General features: G+C 46.2%; 1 protein-coding gene across 11 annotated transcripts in view; it reads right to left on the bottom strand.

The window, feature by feature from the left end:
* Positions 1–25,339, bottom strand: part of Gtf2i (general transcription factor IIi) — a 79,357-nt gene that overhangs the window by 50,261 nt on the left and 3,757 nt on the right. For all 11 annotated transcript variants that reach the window (XM_040731416.1, XM_040731412.1, XM_040731414.1 and 8 more), the window contains exons 2-6: positions 11,729–11,832; positions 10,573–10,711; positions 3,235–3,369; positions 467–650; positions 309–337 (exon numbers count right to left, since the gene is read on the bottom strand). In XM_040731416.1, the coding sequence (XP_040587350.1) occupies positions 309–337; positions 467–650; positions 3,235–3,369; positions 10,573–10,711; positions 11,729–11,827 (586 nt within the window). In that variant the 5' untranslated portion in view covers positions 11,828–11,832. The remainder of the gene's footprint in view (positions 1–308; positions 338–466; positions 651–3,234; positions 3,370–10,572; positions 10,712–11,728; positions 11,833–25,339) is intronic.

A 25,339-nucleotide genomic window follows, 5' to 3' on the forward strand; every position in this document is an offset into this window, starting at 1 on the left:
CAGTATCAACTAGCTCTGGCATCTGCACAAATACATAAGTACACAGAAGCATATGTGGTGCCAACACATAAAAAGTAAAAAACTACCAGCCAGGCGGTGCTAGTGCATGCCTTTAATCCCAGCACTCAGGTGACAGAGGCAGGCGGATCTTTGTGAGTTCAAAGCCAGCCTGGTCTACAAAGCTACAAAGAGAAACCCTGTCTCAAAAAAAATCAAAAGAAAAAAGTCTTACATCACAAACTTAAAGAAAACCAAAAAAGAGAATCAAGAATCCACAGGCTAATGTGTAAACAACAGAATGTACTCACCGAGGTGTTTCTTCGGCTCAAGGAAAGGTCTGCATGAAAATAAACATGAAGCCATGTATGAAAACAAGACTCGAATAAGCATCAACACAAACAGCATCTGAATCAAACAACTACAGATTCATACTAACTGTGTGAAGACACAGGAGACGGCACCTCACCTCTTAATGATGAATGAAATCCCCGCCTTGTTCTCCAAGATCCACTTCAAGGTTGCAAGATCGTAATGTTCAGGGTGCTTGAAGGCAACGCCCTCAGGAAGCCCCTGTACCACCACAGCCGACTGGTCACGTAGCATCTTCTCATACGGCACAGGGACCACTGTGGATTTGCCTAAAGCTTTCCCTGTGGGAGGAAGACATGGAATTATCATGACCCCATCGTCACCATTGAAAAATGAATCACTACAGCTGGGAAGATAACTCAGTATGTAAAGCGATGACCATTTAACCATGAAGACCCAAATTTGGATCTCCAGCACCCACAAAAAAAGTGGAGCAGGGTAGGCTAATTGTAATTCCAGTGGTGAATAAAAGGAATCTGGGGTTCACCGGCTACCCAGTCCACGCAATCAGTGAGCTCCAGATTCTGTAAGACCTGTCTCAAAAAGGAAATGCCTTTAATCAAGAGGAGGGGCAGGCGGATCTCTGTGAGTTTGAGGTTAGCCTGCTCAACAAAGGGAGTTCCAGGACAGCCAGCCAGAGCTAAACACAGAGAACACCTGTCTCAAGACACCAAAAAAAAATAAATAAATAAATAAAAAAGATGAAGTCAGCAGGAGCACTGCTCTTTCAGAGGACCCGAGCTCCCAAATAAATACAGACTTATTCTTACTTATGAATACTCAGCCTTACCTTGACTTGTTTTTAGCAATCTTTTCTAATTTAAATTATCTCATTTCACTTTAACTGCATTTTGCCTCTGGGCTTCTTATCTTTCTTTATTCTATATGTCTTTCTTTTTGTCTTATTCCATGACTGGCTGTGTGGCTGTGTGGCTGTGTGGCTGTGTGGTTGGGTGGCTGTGTGGCTGGGTGGCTGGCCCCTGGCATACTCCTCTCCTTCCTTTCCTTTTCTTAATCCTTACTCCTCTCTCTTCAGTCTAGATTTCTCCTATTTATTCTCTCGGCCTGGTAGCCCCACCTATGCCTCTTCTGCCTAGCTTTACAGAACTAAACAAATACAACATGAAAGAACACATCATTGCATCATTAAACAATATTCCACAGCATAAATGAATGTAACACATTTTTTTTTGAGACAGGGTTTCTCTGTGTAGCTTTGTAGACCAGGCTGGTCTCAAACTCAGAGATCCGCCTGCCTCTGCCTCCAGAGTGCTGGGATTAAAGGCGAGCGCCACCAACACCCGGCTAACTGTAACACATCTTAATCTAATATTTACAACATACTGCCCATCACCATCTGCTAGACCAGTTACAAGGGACCCAACAGGCCCTTCTGGCCTCCACAGACACACATGAGGTGAAACAAGTCAGACCACTAGAAAAAGTTCAACATAAAGGTGGGTTGACAAGACAGCTCAGCAGGTGAGAGTGGTTTGCTGCCAGGCCCAAGGACCCGAGCTCAAAAATCCTAGAACTCCCTGGTAGAAATAGAAAACCAAATAAATAAAAACAACAACACAACAAAATAAAACGAGCTTTCCAAAAACCAGTAAGCAGCATTCTGACTTTTCCCACAGTATCTGACTTTACAGTAACTTAAAAGAGTGTTTCAGGTAGCACTCTGAAGCACTAATATCCAAAGGGCCAGGACACAAAGTCCACACAGCCTGCCTCACGATAGCCAGTGTGGTGTCCACAAGCCCAACGAAGTGCAAGGTTGAGGCAGGAGGATGAAAGAAAGTTCAAAGACTGCCTGGGCTGAAGAGAGATCAAAGCCAGCGTCAGAATCACTGAGACACTGTCTTATAATAAAAATAAAAAACTGGGGTAAAGATGGAGTGCACCTCAGTTGTCAAATGATTTCTTAGTGAGGTTCTGGGTTCAACCCTAGACCAAAATAAGCTATGATGATGACAGTACAATCTGTTGTACCAAATGACGGGACCAATGCAGAGTGGTGGTGCAGAGAGAGTGAGGGCCAGCATTCATGTCAAAACCAAGGAAGCCTCAGGCCAGTGGAATGGCTCAAAGGGTGAAGGACCGGGCCACACAAGCCTTGTTGCCGGAGTTTGAACACGGAACTCACATAATGTGGGAGGCCTGACTCCTCAAAGTTGTCCTCTGATCTCCTCATGCACACCAGGACATGCATGCACACCCCTCCCACAAATGAGCAATAAGAACAATAAAATTTGTAGCTGATTTCTTTTCTTTCTGTCTTCTGAGATAGGCTCTCACCATGTAGACCATCTAGACTGGCCTGAAATTCACATGCCACCATGCCAGCCCAATAACGATAAAAATAAATAAGTTACACAGTTTTCTGAATTCTTAAATTCACAAATTAATCTACTCAATATGTAAAAATGTGTTATATGAGTGTCAAATCAATTACAAAATCCACCACTTAAAAATGTGTTTTACTGGGCTGCAGAGATGGCTCAGCAGTTAAGAGCACCGACTGTTCTTCCAGAGGCCCTGAGTTCAATTCCCGGCAACCACATGGTGGCTCACAACCACCTTGAGTGAGATCTGGTGCCCTCTGCTGGCATGCAGGCAGAAGACTGTATACACAATAAATAAATAACTAAAATATTTTTTTTAATGTGTTTTACTGGCTAGGAAAGCTGCCCAGTGGAAGAGACAGTAACTGTGTACGAACCTGAGTTCAATCCCCCAATCCACATAAAGGAGAAGGTGAACCACCTCCACCAATGCACATGTGTGTACACGCAAGCACAATTTTTTAGAAGAAAATAACATTGTGTAATGCACTTTTCTCAACTTCAGGTGTTGTGCTTTTACCATAGCAAAAACAGAAGTAATCCTCCACCGTTTTTCTGAGTGTTTCAATTTCTACAGCATCCACGCTCATCCGATTCGCTGGGGTTGCAGATTTCATCTTATGCATCTCTGCGGCCTTTTCTTCTTCTTCAACGCCTGTAAAATAATCAGGGGTGCAAAGGCTCATATCCACTTATCCCAGCCTGCTTTCATGTTGCTGCAATGAACACCGCTGGGAAGAAAGAACTTATGGGCTTACAGCTCACAGCTCGTCACCAAGGGTCATCATAGCAGTGGCCATGGAGGGTCAATGCTCACTAGCTTCTCTGCCTGCCTGTTTTGGGGGGGCTGAGGAGGTGGCTGTCCAGACAGGGCTCTCTCTCTGCAACTTTGGACTCCGTCCTGGAACTTGCTTTGTAGACCACACTGGGCTCGGAGCTCACAGAGATCCACCTGCCTCTCTGCCTGCTTTCATATACAACCCAGAGCCCCTTGCTCAGGGGAGGCATCACCGACAGTGGGCTGAAGCCTTCCACATTAATCATCAATGAAGGAAATGCTCCTACAGACATGACCACAGGGCACAATCTTCCCCGGGAACTGGTCAGTGTCAAGCCGACACAAACTAGCCAGCACAGTCACCTCATTACTTGGCCTTTAGTAAGAGTGTTTCCAGTATGCCTTTTTCTCCCAGCCTGCCTCCCTCCTGCCTCCCTTTCCTTTTGAAGATAAGGTACCACTAACCACCTAGCTTTGCCTCAGTGTAGCCTACGGAGCCACCAAGGGTCTTGAAGTCTCAGTGGTCCCTCTGTCTCAGTCTTCTAAGTGCTGACTTTACAGGCATGACCCACCATGCCCCAGGCAGTATATTCTAACGTAATTTGTTATAAAAATTCAAGTGACAAGAAAATTTAAAAACAAAAATTTAGAGAGATAAATGATGGTAACAAAAATAAAGTAAAAACTTAGCTGGGTGGGGTGGCTTGTACCTGTAATCCCAGCACTTGGGAAGGTTGAGGCAAGAAAACTGAGGATACAGGCTGAATTCCCAGCACCCACATGATAGCTGAAAACCCTCTGAAACCGCAATGCTCTCTTCTGGCCTTTGTGGGTGGTGCATGCATGTGGTATGTAAACAAGAACACACATGCACATAAAACGAAAATAAATAAATCTTTAGCCAGGAATGTTATTCGAGACTGTATCCCAAGAAAAGAGGGCTGGGAATATAGCTAATTTGGCCCTTGCCAATCATGCATGAAGCTCCGGGCTCAATCTCCAGTGCTCCTGCAATCCCAGCACACTGGGGAGGCGGGGAAAGGGAGGACCTGGGATCCTATAAAATGCCCAGCCTAGACTCGTAGCCTTCGGTTTCTCCAGCTGCGAATGTAAAGGGCTGTCACTTTTCTGTTCTCAGGAGAAGAGTAAGGGGGTTAGTTAGTCTGGTGACTTCAAGTCAGGCCACTGTTCTAAGCACCTGGAGTGATCCTCCTAGGGGATGTGCACTATCTCGTTTTAGTTTCCAACACTGCCCTTTCAACTCTGAAACCAACCACTGGGCCTGCCCTTGGCCTGGTCACAACAGCCAAGAGATACCCAGACAGAAGAGGGCAGTAACCCTCCCTCACACCAGAGACAGCTTCAGACCTCTCCCCGTGAGAATTCAGCCTCTGTAACTACTTCCTATGTTACAGGCTCTACTTGTTGCAACCATGAACCCTTGGCTTCATGGCTATGCAGTGAGGTATGGATCTTAAGAGTCATTTCTGCTGAAAATGGGCAGAGTACCAGTGGCCCAAATGCAGGTTCAGTGCGTGCCTGAAAGCTTGATGGCCAAGTCTAAAAGGACGCATGAGCTGTGTGTAACTTGTTCCAGTTGGATGACACTAGACCCAAGCCATGTCACGGCTCTGAAACTACCAGATGTCACCTCAAAAGGCCTTCAGCCTGCCCATCTGGATATCAGATAAGAATGTGTTGGGACCCAGAGAAAAACCTGTGATGGAGGACCAAACCCTGCCTGTTAGCAGTGGCTGAAAATGGGCTGCTAGTTCCAGCATGTGAAGTTTCAGATGGAAATTGGAAGGTCCCTTGGAATCTCTACCAGGGAATTTATGTGGTGTTTTTTGAATTAAGAATCTGTGGTTCGATAGGCATGGTGACACATACCTTTAATCCCAGCACTCAGGAGGCAGAGGCAGATGGATCTATGAGATTTGAGGCCAGCCTGGTCTACAGAGTGAGTTCCAGGACAGCCAGGACTACACACAGGGAAGCCCTGTCTCAGGGAAACAACAAAAGAATCTGTGGTTCTGGTCAGCTGGAGTTGAAGAAATCAGCTGGGATTCACCACCGAGTGAAACCTTTGCTTTACTGGGACAATCGATGCTGGCTAGCAGGAACTGAGAAATTAACACTGGTTAAGAAGAAGCCAGCATCACTGGGGTGAAACCTTTTGGGAAGTGTTTCCTCAGGGTTAGATGGGGTTAAAGCTGAACTCGGTATGTGTGAGTTTCCAACAAGACGCTGTCTTTGATGACGTAACAGCTGCAGGAAACACCAATACTGAGGTGTGATCACCAAGGATGGCACCGGTAAGGATGGGAGGGAAGCTGGCTGAAGCTAAGCTACATGTGCTGTGGATGGCAGAGCCGGAGAAACAGAGCTGCCCAAGACCTTTGGAGCCCAGAAGACAATGAGTGAATCCCAGACATTGGACACCACTGACTTTGGTTTTGCTGTGATCTGACTGCAATTGGGCCCTGGTTCTTCTCTCTTGGGGATTTCTGCAGAGAACTTGGGGAATTTCTGAAGTAGAGTGATGGAGCCCAAATTCTGAGCTTCTCAAGTATACCCTGAGTCATGTGTACAATGGGCCAACTGGCTGGAGTCCACCTGCCTCCCTTTCTACATCTGGCTGTCTCCAGTTCTACAAAACTGGGTGAACCACTGATCAATAGCAATGTCTTATCAGAGCATGTGCTTAGCGAACTTGGGAAATGGGCATTCTAATGCCTGTCAGAGCTTGTGTGCCATAATCAAGTGTTTTGAGCACTGGTGGTATCATGAGTATCTTGGAAAACAGAGTTAAAGGAGACCTGGATCTGAGTCCTCATGGCCAAGAGACAAGACCACAATATGATCCCTAAGAAAGACTAAAGGAGGAAAACTAGGAGATGGCAGAGACCTGTGTGGGTAGGTATGGTAATCCTACTGAGTCTGGCCTCTCCCTGGGACAGGCTGGTCATGTCCATCCAAATGGACAAGAGGATACAGGTAGGGAATGAGCAACCCCTACTCAAGACTTAGATTCTTTCTTCTCTATCTCTCTGCAAATAGGGCAAACTAGTTCCAAGATTCTTCAAAGGTTGCCCCTCAGCCGCATTCTCACACACTGGGCAGAACTGGACCCTCAGAGGTAAGGACCCAATACTCCATGGATGGCTCCCTTGCAGTTCGGACACGCCATATCCATTACCACAGCCTAAAGATAAGACAGGGTGTGACAGGCTTCCAAGCAGTTGGTCACCCCAAGTCTGGTCAGGTCTCAGATTAGACATTGGTAAAGGCATGTATTTATATTAGTTTGAACCTCCTTTTGATCATGGTTGTTTGCTACCTGTGGTCGTTTGAATGAGAATGGCCCCATAAGGTCATATGATTGAATGTTTACTCCCCAACTGGTGGAACTGTCTGGGAAGAATTAGGAAGTGTGGCCATATCGGAGGAGGTGTGTCACTAGGGGTGGGCTTTCCAGTTGCAAAAGCCCACGCTAGGTTCATGTCAGGCCCAGGACCAGTCTCAGTCTGTCTCAGTCAGTCTGTCTGTCTCTCTGCCTGCAGCTTGCAGATCAGATGTGAGCTCTCAGCTACTACTCCAGTGCATGCTGCAACACTCCCTGCCATGTAGACCATGAACTAACCCTCTGAAACACTAAGCAATCCCCCAGTTAAATGCTTCTTAGTATAAGTTGTCTTGGTAATGGTATTTCATCACAGCAAAAACAAACAAAACAAATAATCCAAAAACAAAAAAACGCAGTAACTGAGACAGTGCCACTTACTCATGACCTTATAAAATTAGACTGAAAGCTTATCAACCCCATTCCCAATGCAAGACCCAACAGCTATCAAGAATCATCGGGGGGGGGGGGGGGGCCTGGAGAGGTGGCTCAGAGGTTAAGAGCAGTGGCTGCTCTTCCAAAGGTCCTGAGTTCAATTCCCAGCCACCACATCTGTAATGATGAGATCTGGCCCTCTTCTGGCCTGCAGGCATACATGTAAGCAGAACATAGTATATATAATAAACGAATCTTAGGAAAAAAAAGAATCATCTGGGAAAATCTACGCTGGCTGTAAAAAGGTCAGACAGGTGCTTTGGGTCCAGCCAGCTGTCACCGGACTCACAGTGTAAACCACTAGCTAGGTTCAGGTTTACAGAGGAACAAACCTGTCACTCCCACCCATTCAGAACCTAAAGCAGGGTTTTGGTGGATCACTCTATGTACTTTATAAAGATTGCCCGTGTTTTCTGTTAAGTTTGCCTGGGAACATAGCCTAACAGCAAGCACGCACACAGGTACTACTGATTTATCATTTCTGCAGTCTGGTTCAATGTGCCTTTATTAAGGTGGTGCCCCAGAGCACTGCCTTCCAAGCCAAACAACTGTCAGCTGTAGCGACCTGTAAAAAAACCATCACAGCCAGGACTGCCCAGTGCTCATTGTTAATGCTATTTGTCCAACGAGATGGCAGATGCTTTTCCAGAAAAGAAAGCTGGGAAACCTAGCAAATTACAAGAGTCTTAACAAGTTATAGAAGATATACAAAAGGTCAAAGTTCAAAACACTGATGTGAAACCTCTGCTTAAATCAGCAGAGTATCGGTCTACTCTTCAGTAACAATTACAAGGACTGGCTTATAGAACCAAAGGTTATTTGTTTCATTTTTGTTCAAGCTTTATCTAAATACTTCACTGAAGTTAAACAACCAGACTGGTGGAATTCCTTCTGGGTGTTCAACAGCCATATTTAGAGGCTATATTAACATGGTCAGAGGGATCAAAAGGGAGACTATTTTTTCCCTTGCCTTCCAAAGCTAAATAGGTCTGTGGACTAGGGCATCTCTCAAAATGTTCTATAACTGTGGGTAGTCACAGCCAGGCAGTGGTGCACACCTTTAATCCCAGCACTCGGTAGGCAGAGGCAGGCGGGTCTCTTTTGAAGCCAGCCTGATTTACAGAATGAGTTCCAGAACAGCTAGAGGTTTACAGAGAAACCCTGGGTGAAAAAGCAAACAAAAAATTGTGGAGAGTCATCTGTTGTCTTATTCAGAGAGGTCATGGAGACCCTACCTGGTGAGCTCTACCTGGTGTCCAGTCTACAAAGAGGAGGGTCAAAACAGAAGAAAATTTCCCTCCATGAATTCCAGTTGAGCCACGGTCAAGCGAGGCCTTTGACTTTCCTCACATAGATGGAAGAACTGTTAAAAGGAGACAGAGGCTCTCTCAAGCCCAATTTGATCCTGTGGACCAGGATCCTCAAATGACCTTGACAGTAAAAAGTATAAATGTGATAACACTGGCTACCTGTGTGGTCTCTATCACACCAGCAGGAAAAGCACAGCCAAGGAGTAGGATGACTGGCACGGTTTGTTTTGTCTTGTCTCGTTTTTCAAGACAGGGCATCTCTATAGCCCTCCACCCTTGGGCGTGTTTCTTTAATAGTTCAAGGAATCACATTCCCTGGACATTAGGCTTAAATTCATATGAGATACTATTTAAGCAACTATTTCTCTCTAATGATTTTCTTCTTGATAAGAAAAATGCTACCTTGATAATAGGACATCATGACTTTAGCTTAGTTCAACACTGCAGAGTCTACCTGCAGCCCAAAGAGACAGACCCACTATTGTTTTCAAATGATGGCTAAAGTTCTTCTCTACAAGCCACATGGAAGGGGCTTCACAATAGTCACCCCAACAGCTATCAAAGTGCCTGAAAATAGATCCTGGACTCAACTCGAGACCAGCCTGCCTGATTGCTAGGAGGACACAGGACTTGGTGGGAAAAGTGCCCTCATCAGACTACATGCACTAATCTCTAGCATTCTTCTCACTCCCTCCACTGCTACCGTTGGTCCTGAAGACGGAGACTGAGACCCACTGCCCACCACAATGCTGCCACACCTGAACCTGCCCCAAGAGCCACCATGTAAGATCTTTCTCTTGGACCTAAACCCCACAGACTCTACCATGAAGCAGCTGGAGGTCATAACCGTGTCCTGCAAGAGCAGGAAGGGGTAACGAAGGTAGGCAAGCCCTGAGATGCCAGATTCTTCTACCTAGAAGATGATTCGAAGAGAAACAACGGGGAAGGCTTAGAGGTTGTTGTCTAAACAGAAACAGGAGGGGTAAAGGGAGACCAAGGAGCCCTATTAAAAACCTAAGCCAGAGTCGGGCAGTGGTGGCGTACATCTTTAATTCCAGCACTCAGGAGGCAGAAACAGGCAGATCTCTGTGAGTTCAAGGCCAGTCTGGTCTATAAGAGCAAGTTCCAGGACAGCCTCCAAAGCCACAAAGAAACCCTGTCTTGAAAAACCAAAAAAAAAAAAAAAAAAGAAAAAGAAAAGCCAAAATCAAATAATAATAATAATATAATAAAATTTAAAAACCCTAAACTGGAGAGATGGCTCAGAGGTTAAGAACACTAGGCTGGCTGGGCGTTGGTGGTGCATGCCTTTAATCCCAGCACTAGGGAGGCAGAGGCAGGTGGTTCTCTGTGAGTTTGAGACCAGCCTGGTCTACAAAGTGAGTTTCAGGACAGCCACAGACAAACCCTGTCTGGAAAAAAAGAATATTAGGCTGGTCTTCCAGAGGTCCTGAGTTCAATTCCCAGCAACCACATGATGGCTCACAACCGTAATGATATCTGGTGCCCTCTTCTGGCCTGCAGGAATACATGCGGACAGAATACTGTATACATAATAAACAAATAAATCTAAAAAAAAAAACCTAAGCCAGTGTCTGTCCCTTTACAGGCCTGGCGCCTTAGGCTTTCCCTAACCCGATCTCTGCAGCTTGGTCTTTTGTCTTGCAGAGATGATCAGCTTTGTCCACTCCTGCAGCAAATGCACTCGGCAGCCCCGCGGACAGCCACCAGCACCTTCCTCACTTCCTTCTATGCGGCCACCTCCGTGCCTTGTCTTGACCCACACCTAGAAACACGTCAGAAGGGTCTTCTTTTTCTGGCATAACTTACTCTTAAAGGTTTGAGAGGGCTTATCTACAAATAATTGTATTTAAAATTTACAAACTCCACTTCAAATGAATAAAGTCCACAAGATAAAAACACTCCACTTACAATATTTTACAAAATCTTTTTGGAAATCTTTTCTGGTATTGACAAAAGCACGTCCTCTTTCAGTTCCAACAACAAACACGTCCGTCTCATACACAGCGATGCAGGCCACCTCAGCCTTGGACTTGGCCAGCTCTTTACACTGAAACGGAAACAGGCCAAGTTATATTACATGTAGCTGTTTAAAAGCACCATTTCTTTCTAGATTAATCTAAAAATCTAACACTTAAAACCACCTCAATATTGTTAGAGATGATCCTGGTATACAAAACAGTGAGAGCTGTCATACAGAGAAACCCTGCCTCAAAATCAAAACGAAACAAAAAGATGAATAAAAGCAGCGAACACTTGAAGGTCTAAGGTTCGATTCCTCAAAAACAAGCTCAGCTGTGCAGACTTGCACTTTCAAGGGCTGAGGGAGGGCAGGGTTCAAAGGTCAGCTGCCGCTACACCCTGAGAACTGAGCCTCTAGACACGGTGAGGCAGTGATGCCAGGTGAATAGTAGCTGGGGAATTAGCACCACCATCCTGAGAGGAGCTCTGAAACCGATTCATGGCAGCCACTATGAAATGCCACTCCTAAGTTTTTCTGCTCCTTTGGAGTTTTTCTTGCTATACTGAAACAGGGGTCATTACATTGCCCAATTTGTGCTAGAACACAAGATCCTCCTGCCTCAGTTTCCAAAAATGCTGCGGTTTCACTCAGATTCAGATTGACTCTCCTAAGGCCACTGCAGTGAGAGTAAGTATTTTTCAGAACTTCAGGGCCAGGAATGTGTAGGGCACAATGCTGGAAGCCATGCCTAGCTTGAGTCCCAGTACAATAAAGTTCTAAAACATAGTAATGAATTATGACTTGGAAGTCCAAAACCTGGAGTGGGAGTTGGTAGAGTGCTTGCCCACTAGAATCCTAGCATTTTGGAGAAACTGAAACAAAATGATGAAAAAGTGTAAGGTCAGCTGCCCTCAAAAAAACTAAAGAGGCCTACGTGTACAGCTCAGCATAGAATGCTGGCCTAGCACACAAGGCTCTAAGTTTAATCTCCAGCATTGCAACAGTAATTTATTTATTTGTTTGTTTGTTTCACAGAAACACAAGCATTTTTTTTTCTAGAAGCCCAATCCTATCCAGCTATGAACAAGACTCCCAGTGTCTCACCATGGACTCCAGGGCAGACATGAGGAATGTCACCACCATTCTGCTCTCTGAGGACTCCTCATCTTCCGCAGGCAGTGTGGACATTGCTACTTGGGCCATGATTCCTGCACAAGAAAAACACAAGAAATATTTGAATGTGGGAAACCCACCATGACCAATTATCCATACATCCCCAGAGACACATCACAGCCCACATCACTTATAGCTTCATATTTGTCCCAACTCTTTTCCTTTAAATTAAGATACAAGCAGGGGGCTGGAGAGATGGCTCAGCAGTTAAGAGCACCGACTGTTCTTCCAGAGGTCCTGAGTTCAATTCCCAGCAGCTACATCGTGGCTCACAACCACCTTGAATGAGATCTGGTGCCCTCTCCTGGCATGCAGAAGATTGTATACATAATAAATAAATAAAATATGAAAAAAATTAAGATACATGCTTAACTTTCCATAGCGTGTCATTTCCATAAAATTAGCTTAACATCACACCCCAACTAAACCAGACCCGCTGACACGCTATGCTCTTCAAGGAGAGTGGCCTCTTCATGATCCAATTCACAGGACAGCAACCAACTTCTCCTATGTGCACCGACTGGAGGAGCAGGTGGCGGTACTGAGGCTGGGTGAAGCTGCTTCTCTCTAGGAGGGGAACAGGCTGCAGGGCACAGGGGAGCACCCAGAACTCCCCTGTAACACGGTACATCACTCACTTCAGAGTTTTGGTACTGTGGTATCAGCAAGAAGGCTCAGTCAATTTTCAAACAACAAAGAAACATAAAATAGTAAGCACAGGGAAAGACGTAGGAAGGATAAGAACTCTTGAAATTGCTGGGCAGTAGTGGTGACACCTTTAACGTTAGCACTCAGGGGGCAGAGGCAAGCAGATCTCTGGGAGTTGAAGGCCAGCCTGGTCTACATAGCAGGTCGTAGGACAGCCAAGGCACACAGAGAAACCATCTCGGCAACACTCCAAAGCTACCAGTATGTGAGTACATGAAATGTGAGCTATGCACATATATTACTCAGTCTACACTGGCTGGGGATGTGCTCGGTTGCTGAAATGCTTGCCTGGCATGCATGAGGGCCTGGGTTCCATCCCCAGGACTTGTGCACAGCTGTGGTCCCACCACTAAGAGACAAAGGCGATCAGGAGGTCGAAATCATCCCTGGACACATAGTAGATTCAAGGCCTGCCTCAAAAACAAACAAAGGAAGGAGATTCTGACTTGTGATTTGAATGAGAATGCCCCCATATGCTCATATATTTGAATGCATGGTCCCTAATTGCTGGAACTGTCTGAAAAGGATTTGGAGGTGCAGCCTTGTTGGAGGAGGTGCAGCCTTGTTGGAGGTGTCACTGAGGGTAGGCTTTGAGATTTCAAAAGCCCGAGCTACTCCCTATCATCTCAGCTCCCGCTATCCCTCCCTTATGCTTATGGATCAGATGCGAACACTCGGCTACCACTCCAGCACCGTGCGATCCCGCTGGCCTGCCATGTTCCCTGCCGGGAAAGCCATGGACTCTAACCCTCTGAAACTGTGAACCCCAATTAAATGCTTCCTTTTATAAGTTGCCTCAGTGCTTATCACAGCAGTGGGAAAGTAACTCAGACACGATTCATACTGTAACAAAGATGAACCCTGAGAGTACTGAAAGTGAAATAAATCACATACAAAACGACAAATGCAAAAAAAAAAAAGGGCAAACGCTACAATTCTAGTCCCACAGAGGATCTAGAAGAGTCAAATCATGAGAAAAGGTAGAATGGTAGGAAGTGGGAGCAGAGGAGACACTGACTGAAAGGAATGAAACTCGGGTGCCATTATGAAACTTGGGTCCCACACAATGTGAATAGTTAATGCCAGGGAACGACACTTGGAGAACAGCCAAGGCTGAAATTTTTATGATACTATTATGCCAAAGTTAATTTAGAAGCAAAAACAAAGACACCACAGATGCTCCATTAGCATGTGGTAGGGGAGACACAAGACAATTTGAGGTAAAATTTAAACCAAATACTCTACAATTGATTTTCTACAAATAGTATGCAAATCATACGCCTGTTAACATTATCCCTTTGGACTTAAATAGATTCCATTTTAAGCAACAATTTTTATCGTAAGGTGAACTTAAGGATGACTGAAATATTAAATTATTCTGAAATCCTCCCTCTGTACGTGACTGCACTGCGTACTGCTGAGAATGTCCTCGGCACTGGAGCACTCAAGCCCTGCTCTGAGGAGTGCAGGAGACTCCTCCCTCACTCCAGGAAGACTGACTGTGCCTGCCTTGCCCTCAGGAACCGGCTGTTACCCCAGAGTCGGGTACCACCAAGTACTCACTTATACCCACTGAGGAGAAAGGCCTTGTACTGAAAACCTCAGCGTCGCCAGCCCCACTCACATTCACAAACACAAACAACTCTAAGGCCCCATGGTGACTGGAGACTCCATCAGGTGATGGAGTCACAAGCCAGCCAACAGCACACGGGGAAGCCTGTGCTGCATTCTTTTCTCTTGGATAACCCTGGAATATAGAGAGAGGTGATAAGCAAATAATCGTTTTCCAGCATCAGATAGCCACTTAAAATATCCTGCCATTATTTCTTGACAGCTCGTATTATTTCTTAAACTCACTTTTTAAACTTCCCAGAAAGGAAAAAAGAAAGAAACAAATAAAGGATGTTCTCATTTTACACATGCAGGACTGTGTCAAAGCCATGTGGCCCCAACTGGAATCAGAACAAAAAACTAGAATGATGCTGTCTACTGCTGGCTTCAAGGCTCAACCCGAAAGTCACCGGGGTGTGCTTTAAGAAACCACTCGGGAGGCAAAGGCAGGCAGATCCCTGAGTGAGACCCAGGCCTGCCAGGACCTCATTCCGTGTCAACACAAAAAGGGAGACATGATGAAAATGTACTATATTCGAGGGCAAGCAAGTATGAAATTCTCAAATAAAGGTTGTATTTATTGTGTCTAATGGGAGACAAATGCCACCCCCACCCACAGCACACAGGGGCCACCATCTGCTGCTGCTACTCTCATTCCTGGAACTCCTCAGGAGGGAAAGTCCTGCTGAGCTGACGGTGGGGGCCGGAGTCCAGCTGAGCTGGAGGACGGGACACTTCTCACTGGTCTCATCTTTGCTGCCAAGAGGCAATTTCCTGAGCAGTCTTCCTGACGGGGCCATTTACAGAGCCCCTCACCTGAAGACTGTGTCCCTCCCCACCTTTTCCAGAAACTGCAGAGCCAGGGCCTGTAACCAAGTGTGTCTTCTATAAACAAAGGGGCTGGCTGACTTTCACTGACCCTTTCAGTCTGAGCCCCTGGGTTCCATCCCAGTAACACTAAGAAGGGAAAAATTAACTCAAGTGAGACTACACAGGGACAGCACTTCAGATCTCCACTGCCTGCTGGAGGGGTCACATGAGGGTCTGGCTCCCCAGGGGAAGACCACCAAGGCACAGAGTGTGCAGTAGAGAAACCCAGGGAGGTGACCTCCAGTGTGGGAGTCAGCAGCCACATACAGTTATATTCAAACTAAGATAATTTAAAGTTCAGTTCCTGCCGAGCGGAGATGGTGCACGCCTTTAATCCCAGCACTCGGGAGGCAGAGGCAGGAGGATCTCTGTGAGTTCGAGGCTGGGCTGGTCCGACAGCCTCCAAAACAATACAGAGAAACCCTGTCTCGTAAAAACCAAAAAAAAAAAAAAAAAAAAAAAAAAAAAGTTCAGTTTCTTGGGACCACCAGCCACATCTCAAATGCAGAAAAGCCACCTGCACCTAGATACAGAGTGTTTTCATTGTCACAAAGTCTTACTGGACTGAGAGACCAAGCTAAGCGGAATGGAGTTACTGGCATCTCCATTCTCATAGCCCCTAGAGGCACATTGGGGTAGCTGCAGTAACAGGTCGAGCTAGGCAAGGGTCGGAAAGCAAGGACACTCAACCAGTAAGCAAGTCTCTTATCTCGGTAACGTGGTTCTCCACGGGTGTAGTGGAACAGAACACCTACAGAAAAAGAAGGAAATGGACAGGTTGTCTGTGAAGAGACTACAAAGCGAGCTTCAAGTCGTGTGTCAGTGAAAAGTGACTAATGCCAAGAGCCTAAAGGGCAAGGGATGGAGCTCGGAGCTACTGCAGGGTGGTGACCTTGTCTCAGGGGTCAATGTCTCCACATTCTCAAAGAACAGTAAGAACCTACCTACAGGGCAGCAGTCTAACAAATAATGCCAAGGAGTTCTCAACATCTTAGTAACAGTACCTTGACCTTTCTATTTCAACACATTTTAAAGATTCTATTTCTTTTCTCTTTTTTTCCCCCAAGACAGGGTTTATCTGTGTAATAGCTTGGAACTCTCTTTGTAGACCAGGCTGGCACCATCACCACCAGGCGCATTCTGAGAGAGAGAGAGAGAGAGAGAGAGAGAGAGAGAGAGAGAGAGAGAGAGAGAGAGAGAGAGAGAGACAGAGAGAGAGAGAGAGAGAGACAGAGAGAGAGAGAGAGACAGAGAGAGAGAGAGAGACAGAGAGAGAGACAGAGAGAGAGACAGAGAGAGAGACAGAGAGAGAGACAGAGAGAGAGAGAGAGAGACACAGAGAGAGAGACAGAGAGAGACAGAGAGAGAGAGAGACAGAGAGAGAGAGACAGAGAGAGAGAGACAGAGAGACAGAGAGAGAGAGACAGAGAGACAGAGAGAGAGAGACAGAGAGAGAGAGAGAGAGAGAGAGTGTGTGTGCATACTGTTTCTGTTTCTTTGTGCCTGAGGGGTCTGGAAGCAGGCACCTGAGCCCCTGAAGATGGAGTTACTGGCAGCTGTGAACCACCCAATAAGGTTCTCTGCAAGGGCAAGTAACCCTCTTAACCACTGAGCAACATCCCCTGCCCCTACTGCAACATTTAAAATTCTCGGCACAGAAACAAACAGAACCGGCATCTTCACAGTTGATGCATTAATGTTTAAACGCACTAACTCCACCAGACTCGATAACACTCAGATCCTGTGGCCATCCTAACAAGATGTGCACCACCTGTGTCCCTGGTACCTGTGGTAACCAGAAGACAGTATCCGATCTCCTGAACTACAGCTATCGTTGTTTGTGAGCACCCACGTGGGTGCTGAAAATCAAACCTGGGTGGTCTAGAACAGCAATCAGCACTCTTAACTACTGAGTCATCTCTCCAGCCCAGAATTCTGAGGTTAGGGTTTCTCTGTATTGTTTCGGAGGCTATCGGTCCAGCCTGGCCTCGAACGCACAAAGATCCGCCTGCCTCTGCCTCCCGAGTGCTGGGATTAAAGGCGTGGGCCACCACCGCCCGGCAGAATTCTGAGTTTTTAATGCAGCATTACTTTTGTTTCAAACAATCTGGCATCTATGTAAAACAATCACATACTTACTTATGCTACTCTTTGCTTTTCTTGTGTCTCAGATGTCCCCTGCCTAACTAACATCAATCCTTCAGAAGTCCCTTCCAGGGACAAACTCTGGTTCTGTCTGCTAAAACGTCTCCCTTCTTGTGGGGCATTTTCCCTGAAATGGAGACTCGCTCTAATGGTTATTTCCGTTCTGCACACTGAAGCCCTTTCATCTCTTCTGGAGTCGTCATGTTTCGTCTTCCACTGCTGCCATGAAGTCACCCACAGCGTCCTTCAAAGATAGCCCCATGCATATAACCTCCGCATCTCTCTGATGTTTTGTCTTTGCTCCAAGTGTCCCGTTGTGTCTGGTGCAGACTTCCTTTCACGCACTGTTTGTTACTCGTAGGACTTAACTACGGGCTAGAGTCTGGCTGGGGAAATTGCCGTTCTCCTCCTCCCACAAAGACTCGGCCTCTGCCGGCCATCGTAGCTCACCTTGAACAGCGCACTCAGGAGGCAGAGGCCAGTCAAGCCACAAACTGAGACTACCTCAAAACAAAAAGGCTCGACTTCACTGTACATTACTCATTACTTTATCCCGAGGTCTCTTACCATCTTGCCCATTGCTCACTCTCTGCTGACCTACGTTTCTTCCAACTTACCTTTCATTTCACTATCTGTCACATTTGTGGTCTCTTACCCCTAACCTAGAAGAATATGAATGAGTCTCTGGTAACTAAAAGATGTCCAGCCTGGGCGGAGTTGTTTCTGTTATTTCTAGTGGTTCTTGCTCATATTTCCTATACTTACATATTTATTTAAACTTTATCTTTTAAGGCTGTAGTGAAAGATCTAACCAGTCACACCTGTGGTGCTGACCGTGCCCAAGGGTATGATCACAGGGTGTCCTTGAGCGTGTGGGATGTGGTCTGGGGTCCTGGACAGGCTCGCTCTCTCTTAGTTCCGTTTGGGTCACAGAGAGCAGCTGGGCATGGATCCTGGGAGCTGGAACTTGTGGGTTATTGGTTTCTCGTGTAAGTGACTTCTCCCGGAATAAAATTAACCCATATTTATCCTAGTCTCCTGTATCTTAATCTATACATCTACAATGTGCTGATTAATTTCTTTTTTTTTTCCAGTCAGGGTTTCTCCATGTAGCTTTGTTGACTAGGCTTGCCTCAAACTCACAGAGATCCTCCTGCCTCTGCCTCTGCCTCCCCAGTGCTGGGGTTAAAGGCATGCGCTACCACCACCCAGCTGATCTTAAAATTTTTTAAGTTGTTTATAATTTGAAGTCAGAGTGAAGCTGTTTCCTCCTGGGATCACCACAGCTGAAGTCCCCGGGCCACCCACAAAGATCCGCCACCACCCTTCCCACTTGCCTCTCACCTGAAGGCCCGTCCAGTCTGACCAGCAGATTTGATTCATGTGATTTCTGAACTTCTTACCCCAAAGTGCTTTCCAAACAAGGCAGCTCCCATTTCTATCACTGGAACTCTAATTTCCCTGCAATGTTTGTCTCGCACCAGAGAACGGCGTAAGTGCACTCTACCACCCAGCGTCGCCCCCTTCCACTCCTCTCCAAAGGCCTCTCCATGGTAACAACGGTAACAAACTCATGTGTATGAGTTTTTTGTCTGCATGTAAGTATGTACGACATGTGTATACCTGGTGCCCACGGAGGTCAGATCCCCTAGAACTGGAGTTCAGATGATTGAACACAGTGTGGGTGATGGAAATTGAACCTCATTTCTCTGCAAGAGCAGACTCACTCTTAACCACTGAGTCATCTCTCCAGCCCTCTTAGGGTTTTTGTTTTGTTTTTTAAGATTTTGTAATTTCAGTGCATTCTCAGTTGTTTTCAGTAAGAATGAAAGTACCATTATGCCTTACACATGCTTTCATGTATGTATTATTCCCCCCTCTCTTTTTCAAGACAGGGTTTCTTTGTGTCCCCTGGATGCCCTGGTACTTACTCTGTAGACCAGGCTAGCCTCAAACTCAAGAGATCCACTTGTCTCTGCCTCCCTGCTGGGATAATGGTATGTGCCACTGTGACCAGCTAGATCTATTACTTTGTGTGTGTGAGTGCTTTGCCTGTATGTATGTTTGTATATCGTGTACCCAAAGAGGTCAGAAAGGGTATCAAATCCCCTAGGACTGAAGTGACAGTTGTTAGGCAAATGTGGGTGCTGGGAGTCAAACCCAGGTCTTCTAGAAAAACAAGTGTTCTTAACCACTAAGCCAACTCTCTAGCCCTGCTGTAACTATATTTGTTGTCTAGGTAACAGCATGAATTGTTAGGCAGATCTTAGGTTGCGAGGTTACAAATTCCCAACTCAAGTCAACTCAAGCATAAACAGTTTTATTACTTTAGTTAATATCTCAAGGTTGCATGGGTTCCATGGACAGCAGCTAGGTCCAAGAACACAAGATACATTGTCTGTCTTTTCCATTCCCATCCAAAGCACAAGCCTCAGGCAACAAGCTTGCCAATGCTTCTGCTGTGACCTCAAGGCAAAAACAATTTGTTACTCAGGAGCCTCCACCAGGCCAATGTCAGTGGCTAGCCACAACAGGATCACCCAAGATAGGTTTTAACCAGCGCAAGTCTACTGCAAATTACACAGTTCTCACCAAGCGAAGTCAGCGGCAGCATCATGGGAAAGGGATGGCAAAGTAGGCTAGGCAGACAGAAGACATCTTCATCCTCCTCATCGTCCTCCTCATTACCATCAGGGACAGTGCAAAACCCTGCAGCTCCTGCTCACACACACACTGCATAGTGAGACTGACGTCAGTTACCGAAATGCACTGTGATGACAGCTAAGTGGGACAGTCTCTATGTACTCACCCTTAGGCCCAGCCATGGAAATGACTACTGGCCGGGATGGGTGGCATCCTTGCTCTTTGGCCAACTTCTGCCACTGTACACAAAACAAAGGCAATGTCTGAGCTGCCGCCTCTGCAGGGCTTTTGGGTTCTGTAGTCCCAACGTGCAGCAGAATCTGTGCAGGCAGGCCTCACTGCTACGACAGCTGTGTACCTGGCCCAGGGTGTGTCCTCCATCCACAGGCTCAATGCCTAGGCACCTGTCTGACACTGCGGCCAAGACATTAACGTTCTAGAGAGCCACAAACATGGTGTTGATTTCACTCCTCCTCACCACTTGAACTGTCAAATGCAGGATCTGCTCTTACTGTAGTCAGGACTTTCGCCTAATTGCTTAGTGGTGGCCCCTGGCAGCTCCTCACGCAAGCCCAGTCAGTGCAGTGCTCTTGAGCTTTTGGGCCAGTTAAAACACAGAGAAGTTATGTGAACCCAAGCGGGGACTAGGATTAGAGGCCAGGGCAGCTAAGTAAGCACTGGACACAAGGAGGATTCCCATCCAACCTATTGGAGCCTACATCCTGCTGCTCCAGGCCAAGCATCCTGGAAACCAACCACTGTTTGTCCCTGGCTTTTCCTACCCAGCAAACCCAAATTACACAAGGCCAAAACGAGAGGGACACCTGCCACACCTCTTCTACCCATGATTCTCCTCCCTTGTGTTTTACATTACGGATTGTTTTATTCCCTCTTTAGGCCCTGCTATGATCTCTTTGTGCTGTTGCTGTCTCACAGCCCCAGATGGCTACTGTCTAATAGATGAGGTGCCTTCTCTAATGTCTGAAAACAGACACCAACCATCCTCTCAGAGCTTCTTCTGTTTCCTGTTGGAGATCAGTATCAGGGATCAGGTTCGTCCGTGTCCTCAGAGTGCTGATCTGCTGCACCTCAAAACAGTGGTTAATCCCACGACATTTTTTCTGACTGTATTTTTGCTTTTATTGATTGTTGGTGTTAATATCAGTAGCACCAAAAAGGAAAAGGAAATTTTTATAGTGAGCCAAAGGAAGAGAGCTTTTGAAGATTTTCACACATTATCACCATTCTAACAGAAACAGCCAGTGGTAGTGGCGCTCATCTTTAACCCCAGCACTTGGAAGGCAGAGGCAAGTGGATCTCTGAGTTTGAGGCCAGCCTGGACTACAAGAGTGATTTCCAGGACAGCCTCCAAAGCCATAGAGAAACCCTGTCTTGAAAAACAAAACAAATCAAAGTTTGTATTTTTAGATGCGTTTAAGGTAATTTATTGATGTTTTTGGTTTATCTTGGAATCTTGATGTTTATAAAAGGCTGACATCTGCTTGATACAATTGGAAAGCACACTTTTCCTTGTTTGTAACCTAAGAACAGCAGAAGGGAATGGTGGGGCTCAGTGACACAGCACTTAGGTCAGTGCCAAAGCCCTGGGCTCCGTCCCCAGCACCCTAGAAAGGAAAAGCAGAGGAGGTTAACCATATCACCCGCTGCCTGCTTCTGTTTTGCTCTGCAGTGCTAGGAATCACCCCTGGAAGCCCCGGCATGAAAGGTGCTCAGCCATCAGGCTACAGCCCAGAACTCTTGCAAGAGGAATCCACACCCACCCAACAGACCAGACACCTTCTGTTTTCCAGGACCTTTCAGACCCTATACACTAGTCAATAGAAAGCTTCAAGGGAGGCCCTGGGTATGATCCCCCCAATCCTATAAACTGAGAGTGGTAGTACATGCCTGTAATACCAGCTCTGGAGAAGTAGAGGATCAGAAACTCCTCAACTATGTATGGAGCTCCATCCACTGGGCTGCATGAGATCCTGTCACAAAAAGAAAAGAAAAGAAAGAAAGGAAGGAAGAAAGACAGAAGCCAGAATTGAAAAGGCACTGTGGCAATTTGGGGGTGCTAAAGCAGGAGGTGTCAGTGACTACAGTGAAAACCTGTCTTATAAACCGCTCAGGAACTGCTGGGAAACGCAAGGTGCCCCAGCCAGCACCTGAGGCGATGCAGCCCTGGGCTGGGCTGTTAAATCCAGAACCCACCACCTCCTCTTTTTTTTAACAGTGAGTGTGACAGGGGAACTAAGACAAAGTCTCATTTGATAGCCAGGAGTGGCCTGGAAGTCACCATGTAGAACAAGCTGGCCTCAAACTCAGAGATCTGCCTGCCTCAGTTTCTGAAGTTCTGGGATTAGACTAAAGGTGTGCACCACTACACCCAGCAGGTCCCAAAAATTGCTTAAAATAAATTCATGATTTGTTGCTAGCAAAGGTTTGATTTGCATACCTATTTAAATCTATACATGAGTCTCATAAAGATTCTCAGGTAAAGGGATGTGAAGAGCAGAAAATTGAACTATCTCTGCTTCAAAGACCACGGTGAGAGCCATTAAGCACAAGCCCCTAATGAAGCTCTAACAGGATCCAAGGGGGAAATTCTACTTATCTAGAAGAATCAAGGAAACAGTCAAGAGGATGCCCACTACCAGATGTGATGGCATACAGCTGTGATCTCAGCACTTGGGAGGAGAGGCCAGAGGACCAGGGGTTCAAGACCATTCTCAGCTATAGCAAGTTTGATTGGAGTCTGGGCTACATGAGACCTTGTCTCAAAAACCAAGAGAAAGAGAAGAAAACCAACACCCACCCCACCTCACCCCTGTGTGCATCCCACACACGAGCACAGATGTGGAGCCAGTGGTCAATTCCTGTATTGTTCTTTTTTCTTTTTTTCTTTCTTTCTTTTTTTTTTTTTTTTTTTTTGGTTTTTCGAGACAAGGTTTCTCTGTATTGTTTTGGAGACTGTCCTGGAACTCTCTCTGTAGACCAGGCTGGCCTTGAACTCACAGAGATTCTCCTGCCTCTGCCTCCCGAGTGTCCAGCCTGTATTATTCTTTAGTTTTGAGACGAGATATCTCTGCTGGCCTGGAGTTTGCAGATGAGGCTGCAGGGATCCACCTGCTGCACGTCCCAGCACTGGGATTATAAGCACACACCGCCTGCAAATCTTTTTAACACGGTTCCAGGATCCAGCTCAGGCCCTCATGTTCATGCAACAAGAACTTTACCACCGTGTATCTCCAGAACCCCACAGTCCAGCATTCTGAGCGACAGGAGCCTGCAAGGCCGACATGCAAACAGTGAGGCCTCTGACCTTACTCTACACAGGAAAATCACCTGCATTTGAGGAACTGCATCCAGGTGAACTTTCTGAGCCTAAAAACAGCAATAGTCTATGTATGCACCCATACATTACCAGGCTGTTAGGAGAATGTGGCTAAGCACTTTGTACTTAAAAATCGATTTACTAAAAACGCCCACTAAATTAAACAGTTCTAAAGGAGGCTACATATACCTAAAGCACACTTTGTCTGTTCATTTACATACCTATAAACAAACTCCAAACCTAAACCCAGTAAATTCAAAGCGGCTCAGTTCCCAGGCAGCGGCTGTAATTCCCACTGCACTAAATACAATGCCCTATTTCCGATGAAGCAGACAGAGTAACTGGGACAGCATCAGAATGGATCGGTGCTTCCACACACACAGCTCACCTTATCCAAATGCCCATTCATAAAAATTTACAAACCAGGGTCTTGTTTTGCCCAAGATCTAGAGACGCAGCTCAGTGGCAGTGCCCAGCACACAACCCTAGATTCAATCCCCAGTACCACAAAAAAAAATAATTAATAATAAAATAAATGTAGGTGCTGGAGAGATGGCTCAGCAGTTAAGTACACTTTCTGCTCTTCGGAGGACCAGAGTTTGGGTCCCAGCACCATGTAGTTTGGCACTTTTCACTGTGTACTATTTTAAAGTGATGTAAGCTTCCTTCTGAATTGACCTTTGGTCAAGATATGCCTCTTCAATGCCTAAACAACACAGCTTTTTCCAAAGTCTTATTATGTGAGTTAGTAGTTATTTTAGCTTTTCCATGACTAGTGGCATATTTGTGCATGGTGGTATATTTATTTTCATCTCTTCTCCTTTTTTATGCTTAACATGTCATCTTACATAGTTTCCAAGACATAGCTGAATTTCTTATTTTTTAAAATTTATCTTTACACTGGGCGGTGGTGGTACACATCTTTAATCCCAGCACTCAGGAGGCAGAGGCAGGAGGATCTCTGTGAGTTCGAGGCCAGCCTGGTCTACAGAGTGAGTTCTAGGACAGCTAAGGCTACACAGAGAAACCCTGTCTGGGAAGGAGGGTTATTTACTTTTATTCATGAGGAAATGCATGTCTATGTATGACAGACACATGACTCAGCTGCCTGAAGAGACCAAAGGAGGGTACCAAGACACCCCAGGGCCAGGGTTACAGGCTGTGACTGCCATGCATGGGTGCTGGGAACAGAAGCAGCTCCTCTGGAAGAACAGGGAGCAAGAGAGCCATCTCTCAAGCCGCGAACTGGCATTTTGTAAACACTGGCTGTAGGTGTTTAGATGTATACTTAACCAACACGAAAACTTGTGGCAGTGAATGCACTCTGCTGAATCATATGCATCTCCAGAACTGTGGCGGCTGAAGTTAAGCCATACCTTAGTGTCATGCACCTTTCTGGGGCAGTCTTTCACTGAACCTGGAATTCACAGGCTCAGCTAGCGTGGGTATGCAGCCAGCCCTGGGTGGTGGCGGCAGGGATGCTGTCATCCTCACCTCCCCAGCAGGCTCAGAGTGGTGATGCTGCAGCAGCTGACTTTCCTATGTGGGTGTTGAAGAGCAGGCCCCAGGCCGTATGCTTGCCTGGCAAGCACCAACAACTGAGCCAACTCCTTTTTTCTGTGAATATGGTTTCTTAAGTGTGTGGTTGGATCTAACCTAATTTTATATATTTGTTTGAATAGTCTTATAAATAGTCAAGGGAGAAAAGGTGGAAACAACAAAAAGTAGTTAGGGTTGACACTCAGTGGGGGAGCCTTTGCTCTGGCTCAGCATGTGTGAGGACCCAGATCATCACTTGGAAAACGCATCCTGTGGCATCCTTCAGGAAGGAGCCAACACTTCTACATGGTACTTCCGTGGTAGAAGAGATTTGCCCAGATCCATGCAAATTCTTCCCAAAGGAAACATTCAAACAAATAGCTGGGCATGGTGACACACGCCTTTAATGCCATCACTCAGGAGGCAGAGGCAGGTGGATCTGACTTTTGAGGCCAGTCTACAGAGCGACTTCCAGGACCACCAGGACTACAGAGAACCCCTATGGGAGGGGCGTGGGATATGCATGAAGTTAATGAGTTTTGGTTTGGTTTGGTTTGGTTTTCTAGACAGGGTTTCTCTGTGTAGCTTTGAAGCCTGTCCTGGAACAGGCTCTGTAGACCAGGTTGGTCTCGAACTCAGAGATCCGCCTGCCTCTGTCTCCCAAGTGTTGAGATTAAAGGCGTGTGCCA

Source organism: Mesocricetus auratus, unplaced genomic scaffold (assembly GCF_017639785.1).
Source record: "Mesocricetus auratus isolate SY011 unplaced genomic scaffold, BCM_Maur_2.0 Super-Scaffold_100025, whole genome shotgun sequence".
Lineage (NCBI taxonomy): Eukaryota > Metazoa > Chordata > Mammalia > Rodentia > Cricetidae > Mesocricetus > Mesocricetus auratus.